The sequence below is a fragment of the Cystoisospora suis genome, assembly GCF_002600585.1.
Source record: "Cystoisospora suis strain Wien I chromosome Unknown contig_4481, whole genome shotgun sequence".
Taxonomy (NCBI): Eukaryota; Apicomplexa; class Conoidasida; order Eucoccidiorida; family Sarcocystidae; genus Cystoisospora; species Cystoisospora suis.
The window spans coordinates 11,379-25,606 of record NW_027157273.1 but is presented as its reverse complement, the minus strand read 5'-3'; the positions used below and the strand labels follow the sequence as shown (position 1 = coordinate 25,606).

General features: G+C 55.4%; 2 protein-coding genes across 2 annotated transcripts in view; one reads left to right on the top strand and one right to left on the bottom strand.

Moving 5' to 3' along the window:
- Nucleotides 1-79: 79 nt before the first annotated feature.
- On the bottom strand, nt 80-1,119 carry CSUI_008132 (uncharacterized protein; the record flags this gene model as incomplete). The annotated part of the gene is made up of 1 exon (XM_068068270.1): nt 80-1,119. A coding segment is annotated over one exon (201 nt), but the record flags the coding sequence as incomplete, so codon positions are not given.
- The window catches only part of CSUI_008131 (proteophosphoglycan related protein), a 15,736-nt gene continuing 2,181 nt past the window's right edge, over nt 674-14,228 (top strand). Inside the window, exons 1-7 of the mRNA XM_068068269.1 lie at nt 674-3,380; nt 3,926-4,262; nt 4,502-5,755; nt 6,084-6,199; nt 6,343-6,399; nt 6,635-10,657; nt 10,999-14,035. Of these exons, the coding sequence (XP_067919752.1) occupies nt 4,193-4,262; nt 4,502-5,755; nt 6,084-6,199; nt 6,343-6,399; nt 6,635-10,657; nt 10,999-11,103 (5,625 nt within the window). The 5' untranslated portion in view covers nt 674-3,380; nt 3,926-4,192 and the 3' untranslated portion in view covers nt 11,104-14,035. The remainder of the gene's footprint in view (nt 3,381-3,925; nt 4,263-4,501; nt 5,756-6,083; nt 6,200-6,342; nt 6,400-6,634; nt 10,658-10,998; nt 14,036-14,228) is intronic.

The window sequence follows — 14,228 nt, the reverse complement described above, 5'->3', positions numbered from 1 at the left end:
CATCACTCGGCTCGCTGCGGCCTCTCGTGCCTAAAAGCACGCGGCACGACTTCGACCGCCGCTATCATTTGACGTAGCGACGCCGCTTGAACTGTCCATACAGTCGTAAGTTTCACCGTTCGTCCCCCTTTGTACGCCGGTTCACTTGCTGCACAGACTGGATCGTGTTCACAACGACACACACACTCGGACGCCGAGCTCGCTTTGCTGCGTAGCGCTTTGAAATTGCGAACCTTTAGGATGCCGTGCGAGAGTGACACTGCAGTACTATCGTGTCGATATTCAAAACCTGACGCGTGATCTTGCGGTAACACCTGGCCACTGAACAAAAGACGGCCCTTCCCCGCAGATGGGCTGGGCTGCTTGGATCCGCTCGTACAGCTTCCGGTCAAAGCACCCCCGTGCTCTCCTTTGCCTCAGTCGTCAAGCCGAGCGTCGACAACAGGAGGCGCAGGCATGTCCTCCGCTAGATTCCTCTGGGGCGCCGACACTGCGGCGGCAATCGGAATGCCCTCGCTCCAGGGACACTGTTGATGACTGTTCCGCTTCATCAGCGCCACACTGCCTGAAGATGTGCAGCCCCGTGTGGATAATACTCTCTTCCCGCTCCCCTGACACCTCGATTGCAGCACGCGCCTTGGATCTCGACAAGCCCCAGTGTGTGGGACCGAAGCCAAACGGGCCCCTCCGCGGGGCGCTGATAGAGGGACTCCGCTAGACAACAGCGGACAACGCTCTTCCTGGAAACAGAAAAGTGTTCCCTGGTGGTTTGTGTTCCTCGGACTTCAATGCATGCTAGAATGTCCCTCCAGTTAAAGGACTATGGTCCGGTCCACGAGCAGGAGCTGTTGCTGTCGCAAAGTTGCCAAAGTGCGAATACTCGAGGCCGCTGTGCAGCAGTCGCCCTCAGCGTGGCCTAACGGCCATTCCGGTTCGCGCTGACCGCCAGCCTCAAGTGCGCTCGTGCGGTCCGGTGGGGAACTAAGTGGAGGGTGGTGGCCTTAAAGATGATACATTCGATTATGTGTAGATAGCCGAAGAGATAGGCGACAAAATTGGGCGTCATCAGGACGGAGTCAAGCAAGGAGACAGGTGAAGTGCACACTTCTTCGATCGTCCGTGCATCCAGCGCCTCTTTAACCAGCCCAGGCATTCTCAGAAGCCGCGGCAGTGCTGGGTATAATTGTTGTTGTGCGCGCGCTGTCGCCGGCGATAGCAAGTCAAAAAGTGGAGGCAAAGTGCACATCCCCACCTGGCTGTTGTGTGAACATCTTGGACGCGGCACAGGTCTTTCGGCAGACTGTCATACGATTTGGAAGACCCTTTCTTTCTAGTGGTGTGGAAGCTTCCTCCGTCGAGGTCGTAACGTCCGACCGCGAGCGCGTGCTGTCACGACTTGTGGAGTCCCTTGGAATGTGCGCTGATTATCTTTTTTGCCCCATCTTCCCTTTTTGTGAGAACGAAACGCATTTAGGACGGTGCTGGAGGTAGTATTGCTGTTTGCGTAGCGAGCTGGTTAACTGTTTGCTGGGTTCGTCGGTCCGCTTTGCCCTTTTATACAACGGGCTGTCTCTCTATAGTACGCGTCCCCACCTTGTCTGACTGTTAGTTCCTCGGACAACTTTCCCGTTATTCCTACTGGGTGTCTTCCGTGTTCTGACCCGAGTAGAGCCCGGATTTAACTCGGTTAAGCCGTGCCTTCTTGCGTGTGCCCTTGATGCTGATGTGGTTTAATCTTTACATTCCGGACTTGCCTCAGGATTCCTAGGCAAGCCCGTGTACATTTGGAAAGCAAAGGTCCTGTCGCTGGTGTGACTGATTGCCAGAGGAACATTGGTGTTTGTATGTTGTTCTCTTGTGGCCCGACCTTCGTGGGGCCTCTTTTGTTCACATTGCTCTTCCGCCACCCCCCGCTGCCTTCTTGGCCTCCAGGCTGCGGTGAACCATCCGGTGAAGCTCTGCCGACATTCCGTCTTTTCTCTTGCTGCCGGTCTCGTTAATGAGTTTTGAAACGGTACCCTATTAGGTGAGCCGTGCTTTCGAAAATTTTCAGCTTCCATTCTTCCTTGTGATCCTGTTTTCCTTTGTGTGCCGCGGTTACTTATTGCCTCAGAGTTTTTTCTTTTGCCTTGAAGGTGTCTGTGTGCGCTGAACTGCGCTTTTCACGTACCTCTTTCCTGCAGAAACACGCGCCGGAGGCATTACTTTCAAGTCCGGGTCGCACTGCGCGTTTGCTGTCTGTTGCATGGTGGTTATCCAACAGAGAAGCTTGTGTGTGCATTTCCCAAGAAGTCTGAATCTGATTGCCAGAGTCGTCATTGACCCTGTTTATTGTTTTGAGGTTTACCCATGCCATTCAGGGCGGGGTATTCTTGCGGTATAGTACATGGCGAAGGGCCGTACGGTCGTTAGTGAGGGCATTCAGAGGTTTGAGGCTGTCCAGACCTGCGGTACGGCATCCGCGTGTGGTGCCACTATACACTACCGTCTCCGAGTTACAAGAGCGGTCAGTTTCCGTCATTCCGAGAATTCTTTTTGCGAGCGGCAGTTTTCCTCCCCCTTCCTCCTCAGTCTTGGGCAATCTGAAGGTGACAAGTCTCCATGTCCAGATATTCGCTTCTCTGGTAATCGCCGCAGACCCGCGTCAGTTACAGAATTGTGTTATGGGAAAACTCCTTTGGAGTCCAGCGTTGCAGTTTATCAGCGTGTCCGTGCTGTCTCCCGGCTTGTACAAGCTCTCCGCCATTGTCACGTCTTGATAATTCTCGGCCTTCTATGGCCGTTAGCTATGGGGTGGCTGAAGAGGCCCCAGGTAGATGCCGTCTTGGCGCTTTTTTATGTTATGCAATAGGTGCATGGACTATTTGAAGGAGTACCAAGTTTCCGGTCGTTAATCACACTTGTCTTTTTCCGTCGACGTGGTAAATCCAGGTTGGGCGGGTTGTACAGTAAGAGATAAAGAGCAACCCGTAAATGACGCGCCCGTAGCCTGCTGTCCGCTGCTGCGCGCACGGGCCCCGCGGCCCACAGCTCCGCCTCCCCGTCCTGGCGACGATCTCTTTAGGGCAGAGCGCGCCAGCAGCAGAACAGCTCGATGCTACCGAGCATTGTAATTAGGAAGTTGACCGCGATCGTGTCTTTTACTTAGTGAAGGTTGTGAAAAGCATGCGGCACGGGCTGTCGCACAGCGGACGGGGGAGAGGCCAAAACTGAAGCTCAGGACTCCGACTAGTCCCCGTGCATGCATCACCCCTGGTGCCCAGCAAAAGGAAGAGTCTGACAACATCGACGGGGGGCTGTGGGGGGCTGTCGACGACGCTTGGGTGAACTTGTGTACGCAGCTACCACGGATTTCGCGGTCGGAACGGCAGCAAGCTCATGTGAGTGGTCGCAGGGTGGTCACGGCAGAGGACGCAGCCCCGTCTATGTATACTCTTGGTCTCGTCCAGCGTTTTCCGGTCTTGTCTTAGGTGTGTTAGTGTTTGTTTGTCGTTTGGCGTCTCCTACACACTCCGTTCCGCGCACGTCTGCATGTGCTACACCGAGTCTGGTTGTTGGGGCGCCATGCAGTACCTGGTACTGTTTACGTAGTGCATGCCTACGGAATTCTGAACATAGAGCTACAGGATACCCACGTTCGCCAGACAACCGTCTTTTCGTGCGGTAAGCGCCCCCGCGAGGCGTCTTCGCGACCGGTGTAGGTGCACAGCAGTTAGACTAGCTCAGTCAGTGCGCTGCATCAAGGGTCTAAACCTGACTAGAGCCAAGCGCTCGGACGAAAACCAAAAAACAGGAGTTACTCAGAGGGGAAGTCTACAAGCGAATGACCGGCAAGTTCAAACCATGAGTTCTCTTCGAGGCCACGAGGAAATCAGAGTCCGTACTCTGCGCTCTTGTGCTGCACACATGATGTCTGGGCTCTCAGTCTCCGTCGTTGTATCGGCAGTCCATCGCCCTTTGCCAGCAACCGAGCGGTCAGAGCGAAGAGAGTGAACGGCCCCGAAGTGTGGATGACCTGACGCGCTCTTCCCCGAGCGGATGGCCTGGGAGGAACGAGCAGGGCAAATCCGAAAAATTGGATGACCACATTGCATGTGTGCAGGGTGGAGTTCATACAAGCGCCGTAACTCCGCAATCGTGGACACAGGTGGGGAACAAGCCGCAGTCCTATCATCGGCCAGTACTGTTCAATATGGCAGACAGACGACACGGTGCAGGAGGCGATGGGCGGGCCGGAGACGGCCATCAGGTACTTCCTCCCGGTAAGTCGCACGTGAAAGGTGGGGCGACGGCTGACGCTCTTTGGAGCGTGTGCAGGTGCTCCACTCCATGAATGGTGTCAAGTTGTCGGTCTTGTTTCTGCGAGCCGGTGTGCTACGTTATTCTGAATTAGAGATAGCTCGCATCTATTGCTGCTCAGAGAAAAAGTGACATATCTCTGCCCGACTGCAGCCTTCTAGTGTGCCGCGTCTTTTGTCCAACGGTACATCGTCTTCGGCAGGCTCTAATTTCCATGCAGCCTGCTCTGTGACGTTGCTGTCAGGGCCATCTTTCGAGCAGGCTGCAGTAACAACGACTCAGGGGGCAGTCTCGGCTCCTGTAGCAGCAGATGTGACCAGTGTACCCGTTTCTTCAACAGTCCACAGTCACCATTCTTTTTTCGATTCGGCAGCTGGGGGTTCATGCAGCATCGCAACTCCATGCAGTGGACCGAGTTTCCGAGCTGCTGTCGGACATTGTTCACCATCTCCCCCCTCTTCCACTAACTGTTTTCTCGTAGTGCCCCAAAGTCGACCACCCCACGCAACCGCAGCTGGCTGCGCGCCGTCCATCTCTTCTCCGCGCATTGGAGAACATGCCCCCTCCGTCAGCCCAAGCGGTGCCGCGCCGCTTACAGTTCAAGTTGCTAGCGCCCATCTTCAGTCAGGGCCTGTAGGGAATGCGCCGCCAGGTTCGACCGGATCGGGAAACCCCGGGGAAATGAAGACCGCTGTTTCAAAACTCGGCGGAGCATCCACCACGGCAGTGACAGTGGGAGTGTCTTCGAGAACCGCTTCTCAAGTGGTCCCGCATTCTTTTCACCACCATTCTGGATGTGGCAACAGTTGCGTCCTAGGAACATCAGCACAGTCCGACGGGGGCGACGTCGCTTCCAACAGTGGACAGTCCGTTGTCGCTGACCACAGCGGTACCCTTTCTTACGTCCCGCCTCAAGTGACTGTCCGTGGTCCTGTGAGCACTACTTGTCCACTGCCGAGTGTGTCTCCGCCAGGGCTGCCGGGGCCTGCTTCGGGCACGCCAGACGCTCACTCAGGGGAGACTTCAATGAGGCGTATGTACGGCGGATGGGGTCCCGTGGATGGAAGTTGCGGACTCCCAACGGCAGTTGGCCCACAGCATGTCAGTCCTTTCGGTCTAGGAGGCGCCTCGTTACAGCAAGCATCCTCAGTGACGCTTTTCGAGGCTCTGGACTCTGCTAGTCAGCAGTCGGCTCAGGCGGACGGTCTGCGTGCTGGCCTTTCGAGTAGCAGTGGAATCAACCTCCAGCTCGTCCATCAAACACAGACTCCCCATACTGCGGGACCCTCTGCGCACCAAAGTGGCCACGCGTCTGCGACAGCGGCAGCTCTCGGGACGCTTTGTGCAAGCTTTAGTCCGGGGTGTGATCTTTGGCAAGCCAGACAGGTGCTCTGCCAGAAGGAGTCCCGGCCGCTACGGCTCAGCCGCTTCGAGATGGTTGAGGCGTATGCTAAATGTACGTTCTCTGGCTTTTGCGGTAACGTCAACGGCCACTTTCTTCTTGTCTGTGGCAGTGGCGAACTTATTGCTATGTACCGAGGTGTATGGGTATACTCAGCCATACACGGCTGCCGACTGAAGAGCAGTTCCGGGTGATTGGTCCCCCGAACCTTGAGGCGATTCTGAACGGAGGCAGATTGAACTGCCCGCTCAGCAGTGGCGCGACTCTTGCTATTACAACCTGTTCTTTGGCTCTTTCTCGATGCATCCGATTGCTGGCGGGAGCCCGACTTTTTCAGCGCCCCTCTGCGTTCTACCTTGCTGTGATTTCTGTTTCCTCTCAGCCACACTGTGTCTGTCCTGTGACTCGATGGAGCACAAAATCACCAATTGCCCGTTCGGCGAGTTCGTCTGTCCGAATTGCCACCGTTCCTCTCATCGCGGGGAACACTGCCCTCTGGTGAGCCTTAGTCCTACAGTTGGTGCGTGCGCATGCATCCATCCAACGGCCCAGGTGGAGGAGTTCGTACACTCCGTGAGCACTCCAGTACTACAATCACAAGCATCAAAGAGCCTGAAGGCTTTGTGTGATTGTCCTTGCAGCCATGCAGGTTTTGCTTCGAGTGTCATTCCGGAATTTCTGTGAACGAATGCATTCGGGTAAGTTGCGCACCGATCCTTCAGAAATAGCTTTGGAGCTTTTTTGCGTGCCTTTGTTTTCGTCAAAAGAGCTGGATGTACAGGGAATGCCTAGGACTGCAACCAGGCGGACGCGCCGACGGGCTCTTTTGTCACTTAAAGCGCTGTCGTCACTCGGTGGCTGTGTGTAAAGTAAGTGTAGTGTCTCAGTCCCGCTCGCTTATTCGTTCACTCGGCGTCCTCTTCTTTTGTTCAGCGCACGGTCCGGCAACCTCTGGAACGTCTTCTTGGCGTGAAGATGCCGTTAGATGCATCCCTCTGCCGCAACGCCAATACGGGAAGCAGCGGGTTTTTTATTCCAGGCCAGTCAGGACCTCAATCGGGGACTAACCCCTGGAAGCCAGATGACCTTTCTCAGCATTTGGCTGACCGGCCAAATACGGCTCATGGTCGGAGTGTCTACGTATCCAATATGATGCCCGGTACAACGAAGGAAGCTCTACGCGCGGCTATCAACCTTTTGTTGGACCACGGATGCGTCGTTAGTGTGGAGATGCGTGAGCGTAGCAATCTACAGCCATATGCATTCGTCGAACTCTCTACCCTGCAGGCAGCGTATGAGCTCGTTCAGCAAAAGAAGACGGCCCTCGTGATCCGCGACCAGCAGCTCAAAGTTCAGTTTAAGAAAATCGGGTTGACTTGCAGTTCCTCACGCCTCCGATTTGGTGTTGTAGGAGGAGCCGCGCCGTCAGCTCAGGTCAGCGCTGGGGGAAATGCATCATCAGGGGGTTTGCAAGCGCAGGGTGGGTGTTGTGGCGGGACGGGTAGTGGTGGGCAGGACGGAACATCCGCGGGAGGGACAGTTATGCCGACGGACAGCCAGACGGGGCCGTTCACGTCCAATGGACAGTCTGTGCACGAAGTGTGCAGACTGGTGGCGCAGAAGCTGGCTAGGGACTACGGATTGGAGTCGCCTTTGCTTTTCGACACGACATTTTTCAGCAACACTCGAGGTTTTCCTGGGTATCCGCTCACGCCATCGGCTCCTCACAGCGTACAGCATTACAGTCAGAGTTTCCTATTGTCTCAAAAGCCAACCACGGTGGATCTTTTCCAGCTTCAGCAGCACTTCGGTGGTGTGAATGGCGTCTCACAGTTTCCTGGTGTTTTTCCTCAGCTGGGAAAAACGGCGAGACCGGGAGCTTGTGATACTTCTCCCCGGTGTTTCTCGGGGGGAGCGGGGACGGGGTGCTCGGCGCACCACATGGCAGAAGGACACAAGAATGAGAAAGAGCGCCCGGGGGGCGGATTCTGTCTTTGTAGAGATCGCCTCTGCCATGCAGGACCCGGCATCAAGCAAGCGGGAGACGAGTGTACCGGGCCTCAGTGCGCACATCTTCCGGGTGGTTCAGGACGTCAAAGATCGCAGTGTGATGGCGTAAGCAGCGAACAGTTGAGTCGGTCAGCAGTGAGTATTGCAGAGACCTCTGAGGCTGCTCGCTCACTGGAATTTTACGTGCGTCAGAACTTAAGGTGCCGTGAGGAGCGAAATGGCACTTACTCGTCGGAGGTAGAGCAGATTCAGGCGTTGAGTGGGGCTGGGGGAGGAGCTGGTGTTGGTGGTCATTCAGTTCAGCCATTGCTTCAGAGAGGTCAGCAGCAGCATAAGCGAGTCGATGGCGCTGAAGGCGAATCGGTGGTTGGCAGGGTACCATTCATGGGGGAAGCAGAAGTGGTGGTGGACGCCCACTGTGCGAGTCAGGAGGCTAGTGTGGCATCGTCGACCTCGTCGTTTTTCCTGAGCACTCAGGCCGGGAGCACAGGAGAGAGGTCATCGTCTGCAGGATCCTGTGGAGGAAGTGGTCTGTTTTCCTCGGGACCGGCATCTCTTTCTTCGTCGTTGTCGTCGTCTCTCTCTGCTTCGTCGCACCCCCCCGGCGCGCAGACACCTCATGAGACTACAGACGCTCTTACGGCGTTCTCAGGCGTAATCACACCGCGGACACTGGCGCAGCACCAGCGGTGCCTTAGTGGCGTAGAACTAACTACAGAAACCTCTCAGAAGCTTGCTTCTCTGGCCTGGGAACTGACGACTGTCTCCACTCCTGAAGAGCAGTGCAGTCCTGAGCAAGGCCGCCGGGTGTCCAGTACAAGAGCAGATGAACGCGGGTTGACGACGTCGTCGTGTTTCACTCAAGGAGGGCAGGAGCTTCCCTCTGTAGAGGAGATTCAGCAGACTTGTCGTCCGCAGCGGGGACAGAACTGGGAGGACGTGGGGAGTGCGTTGTTGGCGGTGAACAGCGCCAGCTCTGAAAAGTCTGCAGGAGCTCTAGCAGAAGCCGAAGCAGTGCGAGACTTGCGAGGGACGCTCTGGGCCTCTTGTGACGACGCAAGCCCAAAGGAGTCGCAGCGATGCGAGTTCCAAGGCCGAAAGGCGATACAGAGAGGTCGCTCGTACGAGGAGCAACACACTAACACGGCAGGACTGGCAAACAGGTCTACCTGTTTAAGTGACGACGGGAATCCGCGAGCGAAGGTCTGTTCGGCCCTTCAGGCAGGCGAGTTGTCTCAGGCAAGTGAGAGGCATGGCCGCTCGAACAATTACGAGATGAGCGAGAGAGAGAGGGAGGAACGCTTTCAGGCTCACCAGCAGGGGTTGCCCGGTCTCATGATTCAACAAAGTGGTACGGAGGTAGCCGCCAGAGGTCAAAACGGAGGAGCGGAAGAAAGAGTTGGACAGCAGGGCTGTCAGCGGCTGCCAAGCGAGGAGGCACACAGGACGGACAGTCGAAGCAGTAGTGTTCATACATTAGCTTCTCGAGAGACTGAGTTCGGGGCGCGTTCCATATTCGATGGTGAGGTGCGCGGTAGTGGGACCCGTAGTGTAGAGGTAGTGCCGACTGGCCACACAAGCAGAGGGTTTTTGTTTTATCCTTATTACTCCGGCAGTACTTCGGGGGAGAGCGAATACAAAAAAGACGGGGGACGGTGCTTTCAGCTCTTCCCTAGACAGGAGGATGAAGCGTGTGGCAAAAGAGGCCTCTTGCAGGGGCGATCCTGCGTCAATGCCTTGGAATTTTCCGGGTGGAGGGGCCTCGAGGGATCGCTGGCGACGTCGCGACCCGAAGATAAAAGAGAACGGGAGATGAGAGAAGTAGGGAAGGTGGATCGCAGCTTTTCCCCGAAGGGACGCAACTGCCGTGCGGGCGAAGCTCCATGTGCCGCGAAGAAGGAAAGCGGACAAGAGGCTTCCAACGCGCTGCAGAACTGGATGTTTGACAACGATAGGAGGGGATCTGAGTTCGGCAGTACGGCTGATAGTCTATGCTTCTTAGGTAGCTCTCGGGGAGATGTGCTCAACACAGCAGGACGCATGAGATACTTGCAAGGTGGCGATGGAGGTGGAGGTTCTCGCAACGAGCGGTCGCTGGAGACAACCATATCGGCCTCTGAAAATTCGTCAGATGACTTGCTTGTTTTCAGGAAGACGTTCCCAGCTGTAGGTAGCACGTCAAGGGTCAGTGTCGGAGCGCGAGAAATGTCCGTCACGGACAGCGCCCCCCTCACCGTGTTGGACAGTGAAGAAGAAAAACTGACGTGTGCAGGTGAAGAAACGAAGAATGACGGGAAGGATGTTTATGGAGAGCACGATGGATGTGAATGTCGATTACCGTCGAGTGCAGTGGAACGAGATTCCTCCACCGTTCAACAGTCGGTGCGTAGTGCGACTCGAGATGCCTCGAGATTCGTTACTCTCACAAACAGAGCGGAGAAAAAGGCAGCCGCCGCGGTAAGCAGTCAGCCTGCAGTTTCTGGCTTGGGCGGCTCTACCACTACAGAGGCTACGCTGGGGCGGTCCACGCTTCGTCTAGAAGGAGCAGTCTATCCCAGCGACGAAGACGATCGGAGCGGTTCAGGCGAAGACGAGAGTCGTCGGGCTGTCACACCCCCGACAAGCGCAAGTGTTGTTACTCGCTTCAGTGAAGCTCTAGACGGAGGGGTGTGCCATGGCGATGAGGCGGAGGAGAGTCGTAATGACGAGAACGTGAGATGTTGTGTCACTGGGGACCGCGAGCCCGTCCGAAAAACGGACAGAAGTTCAGACTTTGTGGGGGAGGGAGAGGAGAACACCGAAGACCAGCCGAGAGTGGAGGAGGATCCTGTAGCGTCTGCCAATCTAGCGGGGCTTCGGGTGGCAGAGGCGGCAGCAAGGATAATGAAGCGCGAATGTGGTAGAGCGGAGACCGCAGGAGCCGTTGACATGGATTCTCTACTCGAGGTGAGCATTAGTACCTTGTTAACCGTGAAGGCGTAAGGTGCACTAGTTCGAACTGGGTCGCACCCTCCGTTCGGAAGCATTCTGGCATTGGCTTCAGTGGGGTGGCGGATCAGAAGAGATTCGCGGCTCCTTCAGTGCTTTCACACATTTCGATAGGAGGCTTAGCATACTTGAACTTTCTGGTCTTACCTAGTCTCTCCGCTGTCAACTGTCAAGGCTCCCCTGTTTGACATCACAGTGCGACCGTGCACATATTTCGCAACAGTAGTGAGCTGCCGGTGTCAGCCTCAATCTGTTGTGGCACCTCGTGCTCTGGTCGGCGCCTTGTCACCTTTTTACAGCGCATCAACGATTTAACGCGTCAGCTACCCCCTTCGGTCATGGACGCCGTGCTGTCAAGTCTGTCATCTGCGCGGTCACCAAGCACGCTCCCAGATAGCAAGTGATGCTGTTAGTCGGCAGGGTGACCGCAGAACCCGGAACGGACTACAATGTCGTTGCGGGCGGGATGAAGAAGAAGACATCTCGTTGACCGTGTACCAGAGCCTCCTGTGTTGAATGGACATGTTTGCTTTTGTTTGTGCTTCTGATCGCATGCGGCGTTCATGCAGTGATCTTACGAAGTGTTCGGTGGGGACTACCGGCTCGGTGTATCCCGGTCACACTGTGGACTGGAACTAGCAAATGAATTTTGTCTACCGGTGAGGAAGTTTGTGGTACCGTAAGTGGGATGGTGCCTCGTTATTTTTGCTGGCGCTCTCATCTTTGTACGAAAGCTTGGCTGTACTGCTGACCACGTTGACGTTTAACTTAACCAGTGGCTATGGAGTGGAACTGCCGCACTCCGGGCGGTCGCTCCCATCTAGTGGACAACCGCATGACCGTTTGACTTTTTTGTTTGAAGAAACTGTCAGCCCCGATAGGTCCATTTTGTGAGTTCTCACTGATTTCTTTTCGATCTTCCAGTCAAACCTCCCCGCTGTGTCGGGTCATTCCGGTGTGCCCCAGCGTGAACGGAGGCACTCTCTTCAGATCTCTTGTTTTGTTGAGCCCTTGAAAACGACATCTATGTCGCCGGTTCTGTTTCGTGTTTCCGTTCATCTAACTTTTCCGTCATCAACATGATACGTGCCCTTGTCTCCTTTTGGTTTGTTTTATTCGAGGACCGGTTCTTGCTATGTTTTCATCGTGAGGTTTGATCCTCCCTCTCTCTCAGCTGCCAGATGGAGGGGCTCGTTGCGCTTCATTCTGGGTCATTCCCTTGCGTAAGAAGTATAATAGCTTTTTCGGTAGCGGCGTGCAGCCCTCGAGAGTCGTACGCTCTCCGGGGTATAAGGATTCTCGGGTTTTTTGAGTTTCGGGGCTTCTCCTCGGAAGACCTTTTTGAATGTCTTTTTCGCCATTTGTCCCTCCTCGGGGTTCTCGTTTCTCCCGCATTTTTTGATTTCCCACGACTGTGCAGCCAGCCGGATCGACAGTGCAGCACTTCTGGCGCGTCTACTGCGCGCGTGGTGGCCCAACGGTCGGTCTCCTTGCTCCTTAGAAGATCCGGTGCATGAATGTACGTATCTGCTGTGTCTGTGTGTGCACGCCGGCGCGGGTATTACCGGGACGCTGCCGTGACGTTCATTTGCAGTGTCGGTGGCTCTGTCCATACAAGGAGAGATCGCTTGGGAAATGACTGGTCGTGTGACGAAGTGCTCTCTTGGTTACGGGTCTTCCCTGTTTGCGTATGAGGATGGCACCGTGGCCTGCCTTTGTTGGTGAGTTTTGCGAATGTGTCGCTTTCCAGTGTGTGGTACGTTACGACGACGGCCCGAAAGGCTCCGGGCACTGTGCACACGTCGCAAAGACTGACACCCGAAACTTCCAAGGCGTGTCTCACTAAGTAGGCTATGCGTAAAAAGTGAAAAGGAGTGTCGTCAGCCACGGTTGATATGGAGACCCTTGGTGTGAAGCACGTGCGTTCAGCACGCTGATAATGTAGAGGTGCTGCACCGCACTGCAGGGACGTGCCGCGGGAACAGCTGAGAGGCAGATAGCGCCATGGCGGAAGCCCGGAGCTGGTACGAGAGTCCGTCACCCGTTTGAAGATGTGGCACCCTGACAAGACGAGGGAGGTGTCCGAATGCTACGACTTCCTCACTCGGAGGGAACTGACCTATCTGCGAGTTCCAGCGACGATGCATGACGTGGCTCAGACGCCGCTGCCCAGAAGGCATGGTTGCCTACTCGTCGAACCGAGTGGGGATGTTGACGTACCCCGCGAGCAGCCTAGCATTTTTCGTTGGAGTAAGTACTTGATGGCCGAAGGGAGCGAGCTCATGGCGGCTGTACTAGGTTCGAGTACTGTCGAATCCTCGGGATAGTCCACTACTCGCTACTCTCTTGAAACGCGAAGTATGGTGACGGGCCCCGTTTCAGCTTTGACATGAAGAAAGGGCGTAAGAAGAAAGTAACAGAGGACTGCAACAGGGGATCAGGGCAACGTAACCCGGGGGCACTGGCTATGCTGCAAGGAGGTAGTTACTGAGTGCCGATCGCTTGTGCTGCCGGCCGTACGTGGAGAAATATACAGACTGGGTGAAGTGGGCCCTTGTCCCTTTCTCTCTTCCCTGGCACTTGTCACTGTTGTCAACAACGCAGTAATGAAGAGGATAAAACAAACAGGGAAAAAGATAAGACCCGTAGTCTGCCAGGTCTTCCGCACCATGTCCGGATGGCAAGTGGACCCACGTACAAGGGTGAAGTCAGGGCCTGTGTAACGCCTGCGCCGAGGCTCCGCGCGACCGACCCTGTGTGCTGGACCTTGTGTGTATGCTGTGAACGAGTGACGTGTGTGCGGAGGAGAATGCGTGTGGGTTTCGGGTGAGCGCTGGAGGCGTCTCGTTGTGGCGTGCGCTGCTCCGAAGCTAAGACGAGAGAGCAGTTTGAAAATCAAGTTTTGCGCCGGCCGTTGCACATTGTGGCGCCGCATGGTTTTCAAAAAAAAAGGAAGTCCGCAAGAGAAACCCGTTCAGTTTTGGTGCCTGTGTCTCTTTTATTTTTTATGTACTCTACTTTTCGCGGTGTCTGATCTACCGGTCGACCTGTCCTCTGTCGATTCAGAAGGGATGCCGGAGCCAGGGCAGGGTTTGAGGACTGCTTTGTTCCAAGAACGAATAAGCTGTCTGCGACCGAGGAAATATGACGGTTGCCTGGATGCAGCGAATTCCGAACTTTTCTGCTCTCAGGGCGGAAAGTACCTTGATGAATGGAGGCTGCGATCAGACGAGGAGCGCGTACGGCGGGCGTCGCTTCTTTTGGATGGGGCAGCGTTGCACTTTCACCACAGCATCGAGATAACTACTCCGCGAAACGAGCAACCGGGAACCCTTAGTGAGTTCTTTGCAGTTCTCCAACAAGGCTTTATCTCTTATCAGTCACCGGGGGACGCGTTATATGAATATTGACGCTAAAGATGATCCCACGACCAGGCCAGGCAGTATGGAGACGTAAGGGAGTAATGAGGCGACATGGAGCTGCTGATACAATCCGAGGATATGAAGTCCCGATTTTATCTGACCTGTTA